The 14,680-nt window shown below is 38.3% G+C and overlaps 1 protein-coding gene across 2 annotated transcripts in view; it reads right to left on the bottom strand.

The window, feature by feature from the left end:
• Window positions 1-14,680, bottom strand: part of LTBP1 (latent transforming growth factor beta binding protein 1) — a 186,101-nt gene that overhangs the window by 135,191 nt on the left and 36,230 nt on the right. For both annotated transcript variants that reach the window (XM_066178599.1, XM_066178600.1), the window contains exon 4: window positions 4,239-4,414. In XM_066178599.1, the coding sequence (XP_066034696.1) occupies window positions 4,239-4,414 (176 nt within the window). The remainder of the gene's footprint in view (window positions 1-4,238; window positions 4,415-14,680) is intronic.

Raw genomic sequence — 14,680 nt, 5'->3', positions numbered from 1 at the left:
TTAACTCTAATATCTGTAGATACATTGATAGGCAGAAGTTACAAGGATCACAATGTATGATCTAGTTAAGACAAGCCAGTGAGAGAATTATTTTGCTGTTTATGAAGGGCAGCTCCACAAAGCAGTATCGAGAATGGTGGAAAGAATATCTAAACCAGTGAAGACCTGGGGGAGATTTTCCTCCAAAGTCTGAACTTGGGTAGAACGTCAAATCATACAGATGCATTTATATGCAACACGTGTCGTATCTCTGCGTGCACTTTTTTAAGCAGGAAAACATTTATGCCTTTTGCAGCTGTTTACCCATACTTCCTGGTGAGGAAATACTATTATTATGAAGTAAGTGTTATTTAATGAAGTCAGAATAGTGCAATTCCACAAAAATAGTTTAAACTGGCATTTCAAAGTGACACCTGGGATTTGCTCAAACGAACCTATGGAATCATCAGTGAAGCCAGCATACGTAATTACGTATAAACTTACAGAAGAGCTTCACTATGTTACCAGTGTATTGTGCTGCCAATATAGGAAAGCCAACATAGGAAAGCTCAACTGATTTCAGAAGCAGGAATTTCACTATTTTCAGCTCAATGGGCAAAATGCACAATGCCACTAAACACTAGCCCTCAGATTTCTCAGGCTGGAAAATGAAGTGTGTATTTAAATGCATTTTGTGGAGAACCATATAGTAACCAGAAGCGGATAGAGTGAAACTGAACTTCCTAGCCTCTCACGGCTGTATAGTAAGCAGTTCTCACAATAATTGCATTGAAAGGAATTCCAGAAAGACTACATTTAGAATTATACATTTTAGGCCAACAGAAACAGCACAGAATTCCTTTAACTAATTTTCTTCAGCATTGCATTTATAAATCCAGGGAGATAAGCACTGATATTTAGAGGATTCATGCTCAGATGATTAGTGGTTATTATTTAACAGTGCCATTAAGGGAGGAGTGGGAAATGTCAGAGGTAGATGCACCTGAATTACTAAAAAAATCTTCCCACTATTTTATGGACTACCAGGTTGGAAATAGAATGTTATAGCTGAAATTTCTGTGCTGCTGCCATTGCTACTATTAGAGAATTTTTCACTCTGAGCTTCCAAATATTTAGGCAGATTACGGGTGAAGTGTGATAGTACATACTTTAAAGCAAGTAATACATCCCTTGAGAATTACTCAGAGTTTGTATCCCATAGGACAAAAGTTTAAAATACCTGCTACTGGCAGGTAAGTCAATTTCACATCATAGGGTGCCCCAGTGGTTTACTGAATTTTCAAGCTCTGTTGATGTGATACATAACTTTACAGTAAAATTCAGCTTAAAAGCCAGAAGAATAGACTATCTGCTGTCTTTAATAAGAGTACTATATTGCACGTTCTCAACATTATCAGAAAAGTGAAACTGCTTACAAATGCACCAGAGTAAAAATTCCAGACGGCATCTTGAATTAAATTTAATTGAAAAATGTTTAATGTGAATTAACTTTAATGTTTTTTACCCCAGTAACTCCAAAAGCTCACCTGACAACACTGTGATGGGCATTTAAACATGATTGACTTCCTATAAATCAGAAGATGATCAGAAGCACCTGGTCACATTTGGCAGTTTTCTTCCCAGTGTACCAGTACCCCACATCTCATTTCTTTCTGCCAGGACAGACCTGTCTCTAAAGGTAACAAAAGACCTTCTCCAGACACTTCTTCTAGTTTCAAGACTACCCATTTTATATCACCAGATTGAAACAATCTATAGAAGTCCAGAAAATTCAAAACCAACAGCAGCTACAGCTAGACAAGTAAGTTTATTCTATGGGGTACATTTCTCACAGTGGCTACTCTCTGGCACAGTGCTAATATTTTGAAGTAAAATGCATAGAAATTCTCATAAAAACCCAACAGAATGAGTAGCTTTGCACTCCATGTTAATTGATAGCTATGAACTCTTGGGCAGTGCTACCAATTATCACCTGGCTACTATTTCTTCTGATCTGTAAAACAATTTTATTTAATGTTACAGAAAAAAAAAGAAAAAAAAAGTTGTGAAGCATTCTGTACTAACTTTCTGGCTTCTGCTTTTTAATAAAACTATTACGTTTTCCCCCTCTTCCTTTTCAAGTCTCTCCACATGGCCAGTACCAATTCCTTTGCTCAATGAAGTAAGAGGCTGTCCCATTAAATAAGATTACATATTTAAGAGCAATAATGAAACACCCTAAGATTATCAGCCACTCTCATAAATTAACTAGACAATGAACATCACCCATAAGCATGAACTAATTCACAGAGTCCACCTCTGGTCAAGACAGGACTCAGAACTGCATATTCATGATTATCACAGAAAACCTGACACAAAGTTTCACGTCCTAATCTTACCTCACTGTAGCTAATTCAACATCCCTAAAATTAAAATACTGACAGCTGAAATTTAGAACTCAATTTCTATGAAAACAAGCAGTCTTCTAATCTTCAAGTTCATTCCAGCACATCCAGAAACCAGAAAACTCAAAACCATCCAAATAGCTTGCATTTTACCTCTGAGTCAACATGTAAGTCATGGCTGACCTTATCAGGCCATAGAAACTCTTTTACTACTTGTCCTCCAGCTGTTTTAGGATTCATGAGCTTTTCAGTAAGGCTAGAATGCTTTATTAATGCACTGCTCACTAAGGGGCTTCTTAGAATTTAATAAAAAACACTCCTGTCTTCAGGTCCTGCTTCTCCTTCTCCTAGTCATGTCCCTCAGAACACTGCAATTAACAGTGGGGCTCAAATAAGCTAGAAAGAGCTGGAAGCACTGGCTCCTTTGCCTTGTAGCTGCATCTCCTTATGCTACCAGAGAAGAAAAAAACCCAGCTTTCAAAATCCATCCTTTTAGTGACAGCTTGATACTTGTGAGTAACACTAAGTGTATCAAAGGTAAACTGACTCAAAACAGCCTGAAAAATGGGGGCAAAAGGAAAGTTGTTGTTGGTTTTTTTTGGCAGAATCCAACCTGGAACAGTCACTCCAAATACTGGAGAACTATACAACCTGGAATTTGTATACTCTTTGACTAGTAAGAGTCATAAGAGATGGACACAATCCAATCCTGGTGGCCATTAATATTTTATTCGAAGGAAAATAACTGCTGACTGAAAAAAAAAAAGGCAGTGTTATCTTCTTTACAAAAGAGACAACTGCTTGATGTTGACACCGTGATTAAGAAAAAAAAAAAGAAATTTTCTGAAACTTTTAAGAAAGGAGATACTACTTTTCAAGAAATATACCTCACCACTCTGAAAATGTTAATTGAAAAACTTCCAGCTGCCCACAATTCTTTCAATGAGAGCAAATAGTCTCATTTACATTCCACACACTTATACTCAAGGAAGAGGAAGTGGGGAGTTGTATTTAAGTGTAAATGGACAGACCATAAAGATGCACAATGCAGAAATGCAATGATACACAAAGGAATTCTGGTTAAATATTTAGAAGGCATGGCTCTTCCCTAAAACCTCAGCCGAACATAATTCTTTGTGCTACAGCAAAGGAAGTCTGTCAAGAGACTGCAAGTACCTTAAGGTCTCAATGTTAACTAGTCCATTATTCAGCTGCAGGAACTTTTCTCCAAATCAAGCCAGCAGACATTCTGTAATACCTAACCCATAACTCATCAAGCTCTTCATCTTCTAAGCCAAAACTTGTCCTCAGGCTCTGCACACAAGGGGGCACGAGCCAAGGCCACAAGCTGGGCACCTACACAAACTTTTTTTTTATAAATATGAAGCAGAAACTCTCAGGCCGCCTCCATACTGTGCAGAAATTCATAAACACGTAATAAATTAAATATGAAGAAAAACAGTCACCAATGAGACCACAGTCCTGAACTCTAGCTTTCCAAAAAGGTATCCATCATACTGACACTGACTACACTCATAGATGTGCCTATTCTAGCAAAGCATTCACAAAGCACCCTTTTCTGAAGAAAAAACTATTATCTAGAAATAGGCATGATGAATTTTCAACAGTGAAATCAGGTTCAATTGTTTTTTTTTCATCCAGGAAATCTGTTTTGTTTCTTCACAAAATGCAGAATATAGGAACATTTGCTAATCTAAGAATTCTCATGTATAGCTATTTTTCATCTTTCTCTGTCTTCAAGTGTTACTGCAGAAAATTTCAAGATCTTAAAACAAGGGGAGTGGGAGCTTTGTGGGGGGAGAGAAGGGAGCATGCTTTTTTAGTTGTACTCACATCGCAAAGGTGATGCAGGTTGATTCTGGCCCAATCTCAGTGGTAATGAGCCCTCAGTGGACTGCTCTCCTGAAATCACTTTTTTTACTGGATAGTATTTGGGCTTAATCACATATTCCTGTGTTTGGCCATGATGAAGATTCATCATTAGTGTCTGAGATGAAAGGGGTATCATCCTGTTTTGGAAAGAGATAGAAAAGACAGAACCATGTAAGAATTAATAAATTAGACTTGGAAACTACGTGTAACAAAATTGAAGACAAATTCAACTGTATCCCAAATTCTCAAAATACAGTTTGGGAAACCTACTACCTTACAAAGTAAGCACCTGATTTTCCAAGCATTTAGCACCCTCATTGTCTTGTCAGTTCAATGAACTCCTAAGAAAGAAAGACTACAGGGATTATATAACTTTCTTTTTGACATGGCAAGAAAAATATCATGGATAGCTCAGAAAACAGGGAGGAACAGGGAACAGGGAAAAGCCCTGATCAAAATGAGTTTCAGCTCAAATTTGTTAACACACAGAGCTTTCCAGACAGGCCAGAGAAGCAGTGTTGCATTCAAACTTTATTCCATTTCTTACAACGTTCATTCCATACAACGTCCATTAAGTAGAACCTAAACCCAGCTGATTTTCCCCTTCTGTTCCCATAAATCATCTCCTCCTTCACCATAGCCCTCCAGCCAAAGAGCAAGCACTGCTCCCCTTCCCCTGCTTCAGACTGTTTCCCACCTAATCAGAAGGTTTGTGTCTCAGAGTTCCATTACTTTGCCCTTCCACTTTCTCTTTGTCTGCACTATTGAACATCTGACAAATGTCCCATAACCATGTAGCCTCCCTTAACAACAAAACCATTTCCCCTTCCTGCTAAACAAGAAGATTCCTTCAAGCTCAAGATCTCCCACAGCTAATCCTGACTCATATGGTTAAATTCCTCCCTTTGACCTCAGCTTCTCATTGCACAAGGCCTTACCAACTTTCAATAACAATTCCTCCTCTCCCTACCAAAAAGCCCATGGTTACTTAGCCACCATCAGCAGCAGGAATCATTTCTTCACTAACAAACTGGCCTTCACTCTTCCAGCAATTAATAAGGCAGCAGTTTGGGCAGCTCTTACCTACATGCAATGAAACTGCAAGCGGCTTTGTGGCCCCAAGGCTGAAGAATCCCACCATCCAGCAAGTAATAACACACTTGCAAGTAACAAACCTACTAATAACATGCCTTCAAGCAGTCATAGCTAGTGCAGATCAGACTGTAAAGACACGCACTCCATGGAGAGTAGAATCAATTACTAACCTAATAATAGTGGCTATCGGGACTACGACATCCTTTGCTCAAATGAAGGCATACAGAGAGGGATGCTGTAAGCCTCCCTTACTTGATTCTCACCTGAGGGTCTGTAATCAGTTTGGTCTTCAAAAATGGAAAAATGGGAAAAAAAGTTATGGAATTTGTAACGACCATCCCCGGGAGCCACAGTTCTGCAGGGTCAATACCACTCCTCTGAGAATAAGTCATGAACCCTGTGTTATAAAGGACAGCTCAGCAGCACTTCCCCACAGAGGTGAGACTGCAGAGTTTCAGCTAAGAACTCAGATGACTACTACATTGTTTTCTAACATGTGGAGCCCGAGCCAGCCCCTGTATCCAAAGCAATGCCGAACTCCTTGGTGATGTTATTCAAGATGTTTAGTAACTGGTGTAGCCAATGGATTTGTGGTTAGAATAAACAATGGGGTTTTGTCCTACACAGATGCTCTTTTTCTCAAACTGATCCAAGTTAACAAGCACATTCATTAATAGTGACATTCTAAGCCTCCTATGTAGAACAGAAACTGCTCAGGCTGTCTTCAAGTTCATATTTCAAATACAGTACTTACACAGTCTCATTACATTCAGTAGAAGTCCATTTGCCAGACTAAGAGAGAATACTGTATTGTCTGTGCTGTCTTTAGGGTTCCTACCAGAAGATCAAAAGAGCCTTCACTGGCACTGGAGGTCAGGCTTGGAATTCAACACAGTCTGATAAGAAGTATGACCAGGAAACCCTCAGCCTGAGATAAAGCTGAAGTTGTTGCCTTTGGTACTGCTTACATACGAACTTCATTTCTTCAAAGAATCAGTGCAATCACTCCTGCACAACCTGCTTTTTCTAACGGACCTCACTTGATGCCTATGCATAAGGACATCCATCTCTGGTTTTGGACATAAAAGAGTGTCTATACTGAATGCAGAAGCAGGACTTGACAACAGAGATCAAAACACTAGATACAGATGCTGCCATTTAAGTGGCTAATTAACATTGTTGCCCTCTGCTCAAACCCACCCCCAGAGCCCCACATCTCTCTTGTCCTGAGGTGCCCAGAACTGGACACAGCACTCCAGATGTGCCTCATCAGGGCTGGGCAGAGGGGTAGGATCACCTCCCTGACCTACTGGCAATGCCCTTCCTAATGCACCCCAGGACACCATTGGCCTTCTTGACCCCAAGGACGTGCTACTGGCTCATGAATGGCTTGCTGTCCACCAGGACCCCCAGGTCCTTCTCCACAGAGCTGCTTTCCAGCAGGTCAGCCTCCAGCCTGTATTGGTACAAGACCCTGCATTTGCCTTTAAACTTCAGACAGTTTCTCTCTGCCCATCCTCCAGCCTGTCAGGATCCTTCCCCAGCACTCTGGGGAATCAGTCACTCTTCCCAGTTTTGTGTCATTAGTAAACTTCCTGAGGAGGCATCTACCCCTTCATCCAACTCACTGATGAATGAGTCAACAATATGGACCTGGTCAAGTCTTCTGCCATTCAGCCAGTTCTCAAACCACCTCACTGTCCACTCCTCCAGTCTGCATCTCCCAAGTCTGCCTACCAGGATGTGAGAGACAGTGTCAAAGGGCTTGGTGAAGTCCAGGCAGAAAATATTCACTCCTCTCCCCTCATCCATCCAGGTAGTTTTGTCACTGTAGAAGACAACTGGGTTGGTCAGGCATGATTTACCTTTAGTGAATCTATGCTGACCACTCCTGGTCACTTTCTGGTCTTCCATGTACTTAAAGATGGCCTCCAGAACAAGGCAGTCCATTACATTTCCAGAGATTGAGGTGAGGCAGTAGTTCTCTGGGCACTCCTTCTTGCCCCTTTTGAAGGCTGAGGTGACATTTGCTTTCCTCTAATTCTCAAGCACCACTTCTGACTGCCATAACCTTTCAAAGATGACCATGAGTGGCCTTGCTATGTCTGCCACCTCTCTCAGCCCTCATGGATGCATCCCACTGTGGCCCATAGACTTGGGGATGTCAAGTTTGCCTAGGTGATCTCTAATCCAATCCTCCTCGATGAAGCTCCTCTTCCTTCCACCATTCCTTTTCCCTGGTCTCCCAGGTCAGAGCTTCCTAAGAGCTGGTCTTATCAGTGAAGACTGATGGACAGAAGGCTTTCAGTAATTCTGACTTCTTCGCATTCTCTGTTACCAGAGTTCCTACTCCATTTAAGAACAGGCCCACATTTTCCTTAATTTCCCATTTGTGACTGATGTATTTGCTTCCTCTGCTTGATACCCTTGGCCCGGTTTTTACTTCCAGGTGGGTCAGCCTCCCCTGTTGCATTTCTGCATACTCGACAGCATCTCTCTTTATGTTTTAAGTGTTCTGTGCCTGCTTCCTTCTCCTGTGTATCTCTCACTTGTACTTTGGTATTGACAGGAGTTCTGTGTTCATCCATGCAGGTCTCTTGCCCACTTAGATCAATTTCTTGCTCATCAGGATGCACCACTTTTCAGCCCCCCAAGAAACATCCTTGAATATTGCCTATCCGTCTTGGATACTTCTTCCCTGAAGGCACATTGCGATGATATTTGTCCAAAAAAGTCCCTGAAAAGGCTAAAGTTAGCTCTTTGGAAGTCCAGGGTTGTAATCTTAATTGCTGCCCTTCTTCCTTCATGTAATATACTGAGTTCCACAATCTCTTGGTCACTGTAGCCAAGGTTGCCCCAGTCTTTACATGTTCAACAAGGCCTTCCTTGTTTGTTAGTATTAGGTCCTTTTATTTTTATTATTACCCTTTATCTTGCCACACATCCAGCCACACTGAAGCCTTACTGCCAACCTACAAAAAAGTCCATCATAACACTTGAAATTATAATAATTTTTAAAAATAATTTTAAAAACCCATCAACACACCATGCCACACCAAAAACACGAATGCCGTATGTTGGAGGCTGAAAGCTTAACCATCAGAATTTACAAAAGTTGCCTCTTCCTTTCTTCTCAGGTATTTTAATTATCTTTCTTAATTTAGTTTGCATTAATGCTAACGAATTACTGCTAAGACAGTTTCTGGTTTGTTTTTTTTCCCCAAGAGCGGCTTACTCAGTACTACACAGGAAAGCCGTAACTTTATCAATCCAATTCTTTAAAAGGAAACACCTCTTCATGATGTGTAAGTTGTTAATTTTTGTTTCAGTGCAGACAAAATCACCTAATCTAAATCACCAAGGCATCTGCTTACAATAATCACACAAAACCAAAGTTAGGACTTGCCTGGACCCTTTTTCTTACATATGCTCAGTTTTGACGATCTTGGTATATAACTGACATTAACTTAATAAACTTGACAAAAACTTGCCATTGCTGAAGTGTACACCAGGGAGGTAAACAAATGTCTAGCTGCACCTCCAACAAACAAATAACATTATAAATACTAATAAGCTTACAAGAGCCCTACAGGGGAAAAAGAAACATTTTCAGCTAACTGTCATGCAAAAGAAAGCTCTCTTGCTTGATAAACCAGAGAAAGAATGTGACGTACCAGAATAACTCCGGCAAGCAGAAATGAGATCAACATTTGGCATGAAAAATACTGTCAAGACTAAACTAAGATGAATCTCACTCAGGTGGGCTTTCTTTATTTTATTTGCTGTAAGCCTGATGCTCCCATGCCTGGCTCCTAGCTAGCAACATTTCAGAAAATATGAATTGTTAACACTACTGCTTCATGCGAGCGTAGAAATTAAATTCTTTCTTCATTACCTTCTCCCAAAATCACAATGAAAAATTGAAAGGAGAAGAAAACCTTTATTTTCTAAAACTATGAGACAGTAAAAAAAAATATGCAGGCCAGTTCAAAAGGCATAGAAATAGAACTACCCCTTTACCCCCCTCACCCCGTAAATTGTTAAAATTCAGTTGCTAGTTCAGCCTGACCTTTGCCAGCTGTTTCCTCCTTCCACTGCTTCTATGAGATATATATATTCTTTATTTTTAAAGATACATGAAAAGGTTTAACTTCCCAGCTGATGATGAATAGATGGGATTTCTTCGAAGCCCTTTACGATATCCTACCCAACATTAAATCAAGGATGGCCTATTTCACCAGTAACAGAAGATGAAAGAGAACCATTCCGCTTTTCTCTATTCTCACCATTGCTCAAGAGTTCTGCTAAAAATTGATTTTATGTGCAAATATGTATCTTTAAGGAATATTTAAAACTCCTGTCCTGAAATACAATGTAAACACTGCAAAACAAGCACTGAGACCTGCCTGTCCTACAATAACAACCCTACAATGTTGCATTAATATCGTCATTATAAAACTGCGTTGATTTATATCTTTGCAATACATTTTTCCCCAGGCAAAATTTTGCAAAGACAGTAGTTTGGATATAATGAATAAGTTTTCAAACAATACCATTATTAATTCCTAGTTTTTTGCCATGTTAAAGTGTTAGAATATTATTTACGATATAGAAAAGATCTTTGATTATCATCAAATTGATTTGGTTTGTAAATGATGTAATACAACAAACCTTAATAAAGGTATTTAATCTAGACCAAGAAAAATGGGTAAAAAGGAATTCAAAGTTGTTTATAAAGGTTCACACAGGCATGTCAAACATTAACTTTTATCCACAAGTACCCGTTTTGCCCCTCTTATATGTAATTGCTGTGGTAAAAGCCTTGTCCAAGACACTTTCAGGGATTATCTAACTCCTAAGTGTTTGCTAATAAAGCTAGCTCTGTATTTGCAGACTCAACTTAATTGTTCATTGGTTGAATCCTATTTTCCAGCATAACCTGGTGTAAGAGATGAACTAAAGCTCTGTGAAGCAGAACTCTGAAAACAGTGCAACTATTACTCCATTGATACATTTCATCTTTCACATACAACACAAACTGAAATGTGTAGATTACAAACATTCTTCCAGGTTTCTAAAGAAATATACTGAGTTTTCCAGAATCAAAGGCAATGATTCATTTCCTAGATGTCAAAAAGCAGAAAGAGCTCTTAAGGCAAAATAAATGTTTCTGTTAGTTAAATATTCACATGCAGAGCAACAATACAGACGCTTGGTCACACAAGCTGAAGGAAGCTCGAGTTCTTGCAAGTTACGCAACAGCAGGCAAGCACTCCTCATATAATACAGCATTCAAAGATTAAATTTGAGGTATATTCCTTCTGTAAAATACTTAAATTATAAATGGTAATTCTATCAGTTAAAAAAAGGAACATTGGCCTACTGCATCTTTTCATTAAAATAGGTACAAAAAGTTTGTCCCACCCCACTCCTGAAGTGCCATCAAGATACAAGTGATGCCAATTTTTTAAAAAATCTTCCTACAGTATTAAGTCTTAAGTATCTTACAAGTATCCCAAACCATTATTAAAGAAACAGTATGCATAAGGGCTAGAAAAGTCTGAGACAAGGATGAACACAAGCCAGCTGAGTCTAAGTCTCACAGTAACTGCAATTCACAAACTTTCCTTTTCACCACGCACCAAATGACCAACTAGGAGTCACAAATTATTTGTTACTTCATGCATATTTTCACTAACACTTAACCAATGAAGCTCTTGACAAATCCAGATTAATTAATTTGAAATCTGAATTATTCTACATAGATTACCAGGCATACATATATCTTCAACTTTCCAGACACCTCTCACCAGTAAAGTTCAAGGAGGCAAAAAAAGAAAAAAATTCCACAACAGAAAACCTTTATGTGTTGCTGACTTGTTCTTATTCCTCTGCTTTTATTAGTTAACTCTCCGTTTTGGGGTTTTTTTGTTGTTGTTTTCCAGGATGCTACATGAGTAATACTACAGTCAGGTAAGATATTTTGTCACTATCAAATCCAGCTTTTAGAAGAGTGGCTCTTAATATTACTTGCAGTAAGAAATTGCCCTTCAAGCATCCACTGTGTTGCAGCACTGAGTCAAGATGAAATTCACTAGTTAGTAGCAGACTTACTTAAACAAACAGAGCACTGCGTCAGTTCAATACACTCTCTTCAGTAAATTGATGTTTTTCCCTTTCCTGTTTTACATTATATTTTCTACAGAAAAATTGCTTTTGCTTCCATAATAGTAGTGCCATGTTACACTGACACAATGTAATGAAAAAAATTACTCAGATCAAGACATATTAATTAACGAGTCATAATTTCTAATCTGTCAACCCATGAGACAGACAGACTCTGGTATTACAAAAGCATGTTTAAATGACAACTGAAAATAGAAACAAGCTCCCACAATGGATGTTATACGATAAAGGCAAGTGAGCACAGCTGCTGCAAAGCAAAACCATGCACCACTAATCTACTCAAATTCTTGAACATGTTAAACAAAACAGGAGACAAAGAGCCCAGTAGGTTGATGTAATTTATTTGAAATTTGAAAAAAAAAACTTTGAAGATTTATATTGTAAGAGACTACTAAGAAATCTTAGATTATAAAACAGTGCTGTAAACTTAAAATGGGCAAATATATGGAACATAACAGATTCATTTTCTTGAATATATATTAATTATAATATATCCTTTTGAAGTCTACTAACATATACATGGTTTGATAATACCTCAGTTCAGGTAAATAAGTAATTTAAAAAACTATATGCAATTTTGTTACAGTAGTTCAGAAAACCCTCAATTATTATTCTGTCTAGCAATTATATCCACACAAGATAAAGTCTCGGAGAATACACTTACATCCTTATCTGAATTCAGAAGAAACCTGTAATTTAGGAATACAATACCTAAAGAAAAGTAAAAATGCTAGTAAAGAACCCAAAACCTTGGCCTATCCTTGATATTCTGACAAGTTAATTCATGATTACAAAAACAAATGCAAGGAGCAAGTAATTACCCTATTACGTTTTTGCAAAGATGCAGATGGATTAGCAAAAACTGTTTTCTCACTACTGCTTGTTATGTCTAGAAAACGTTTTACAAGTATGATCTTGCTGGTATAAACAGAGTTTCTCAGATGGAGTCAGATATAAAGGAATACATCATAGGTTTATAACCTTTCTATAAATTAGACCCATGTTCAAGTAGGAAAAGACAAAAAACCCAAGACAATTAATGGTGGGTAGTCAAGAAGAGATGAAGACTGTGAGTACGTGGACTGTAGAGGAAAGGGAAGTTGAGCACTGATGAACATGACAATGTGCATCAGAAGCAACCAGGACTTGTCCCACACATAACTGATGTCTATGAGGATGCAGCCAAACAACAGATACCCTCACATCAGCCCAGTGAAAGTTTCCAGCGCACAAAATAGGATTAAAAAACAAATTACTGAGGTGGAAGGAGCTGAGGGAAAACAACAAGGAAGGCTTTTAAAGGCATTCATATACACAAAGCTGAGGGTGTCCAGAAAGTGCACAGGCAGGGAACAACCTGACTCCGGTTCCAGAGGAAATTCTATAGGGAATATATGATAGAAAGACACAAAAACCCATAATTAAAAATTAACTGCAGTAAGTTCTAGACTAAAAAAATAAATACTTTTTCCACATAATGCATAATCAGAACTATGACAAGATACAATTAATCATTATTCCTTTCAAGAATGCCAGTGTAAATGGTTGATGAGCACACCATAAATTTGATGGAGATCAGAGAAAAAAGAAGTCAGAAATCCTTATGCTTAAGGATACCAGTTTCCTAACACCATAAAAAATGCAAACAGACCTTCCTTTTTTTCCTGCTCAGGAAGTGCCAGGTGTGCAAGTTGGAGCACTTTATTGCTCTGCAATACATTCTGATATCTTACATAAGCAAACACTAGCAGATGTATACAATACTGAGTTTGCCCAAGTACCATACACAAGTACTCATAGGAGAACAAATTATCTCTTCATGTTTGAGTGGGAAAATGGTTGTTGCACATTAAGAATCTTAACCACATTTACTGAAGGCTTTCTAAATTTACTTGACAAAAAGTATAATTTATGATGAGCAAGCCTTGAAAATTTCAAAATTAAATCCAGACTCCATCTTCATTATGTGTATTCATCAGCAGAAGCTTTTTCTGGTATATGAAATCAGCAGATAAATACAGCTCTGATAGACTGTACTGGCTACAGGACACACTCCCTGAAACACCATAGGGGCTGCTCTTCCTAAGTTACACCACAAAATTTAGCAATCCTAAAGCTGGAGGGTCAGAAAAACCCCAAAGTTTATCCAAGCTCTCCACAGCAGTCACCTACATTCAAGAGATGAAACAATGGCAAGCTTCCTACCACATCTGGGAAGTCTGGAAATGATGCACGACAAGAACAGAAGTACATATTGTGCTGTACCCCAGAAGGTGAAAAGATTAGTGGTGGGAAGTTTTGGACATAGAAATAATATTTGCATTAGGCCAAGAATACTTTTAACATCTAAGTTTTTAAATGTATAATTACTTTCTTAGCTGAACTAGAGAAACAACTCATATGATATATTTCTTTATACCACAAAATCAGGCAATAAAGACTGTCCTTCATATTAAGTCACCACCAAAATGGAACACTTCCATCTGTGGGCAGAACCAGAGAAGGGGGGACAGCAGCAAGCAGTCACACTTACCAGGAGCCTAATTTTGGGGTAAAGGAGCTTCCAAAACCTTGTGACATATATACACAAGTAGTTTGAACATAACATTACACAGAAAAGTAATTTCTAATTAAGATAGTAAACTTCCGCAGGATCAGAGGGCAGCAATTTCAGAAAACTGTTACTGAAATGTAGTTTGTTGAAATTCAGCCAAGTAACATTTTGTTCACTAAAAATACATACATGTGATGCATTATAACTACACGTTCACCATCATTTATTTTCAGAAAAATAACATCCAGAGAAATAGCATGTTTGTGCCTATGTATTTTTTGTGTCAGTACAAGATCCCTGATGTAAAAGGGTCACTTCAGTAGAGCTAAAGAACAGACTAAAGCTAACAGAACTGATAAAGCATTTATTCATTGTCATGACCTAAGAAATTCCTCTGCAGAGAGAACCTTGACTAAGAACCTTGACAACAGATTAACAAAAAACAACATCCTCTATTTTCACTTCTATTAGAGATACCATAAAAATAATCAAACTCCACCACAATGCTATTTATCAGCTTATCAAGCTTGTTTAATAATGCAGACCAGCTATGGCAAATTTTAGCTAC

This window comes from Chamaea fasciata, unplaced genomic scaffold, assembly GCF_029207755.1.
Source record: "Chamaea fasciata isolate MVZ Bird 193981 ecotype frontalis unplaced genomic scaffold, bChaFas1.0.hap1 SCAF_3, whole genome shotgun sequence".
Lineage (NCBI taxonomy): Eukaryota > Metazoa > Chordata > Aves > Passeriformes > Sylviidae > Chamaea > Chamaea fasciata.
Note: the sequence above shows the minus strand (reverse complement) of the source record. Positions and strands in the feature narration are given on the sequence as shown.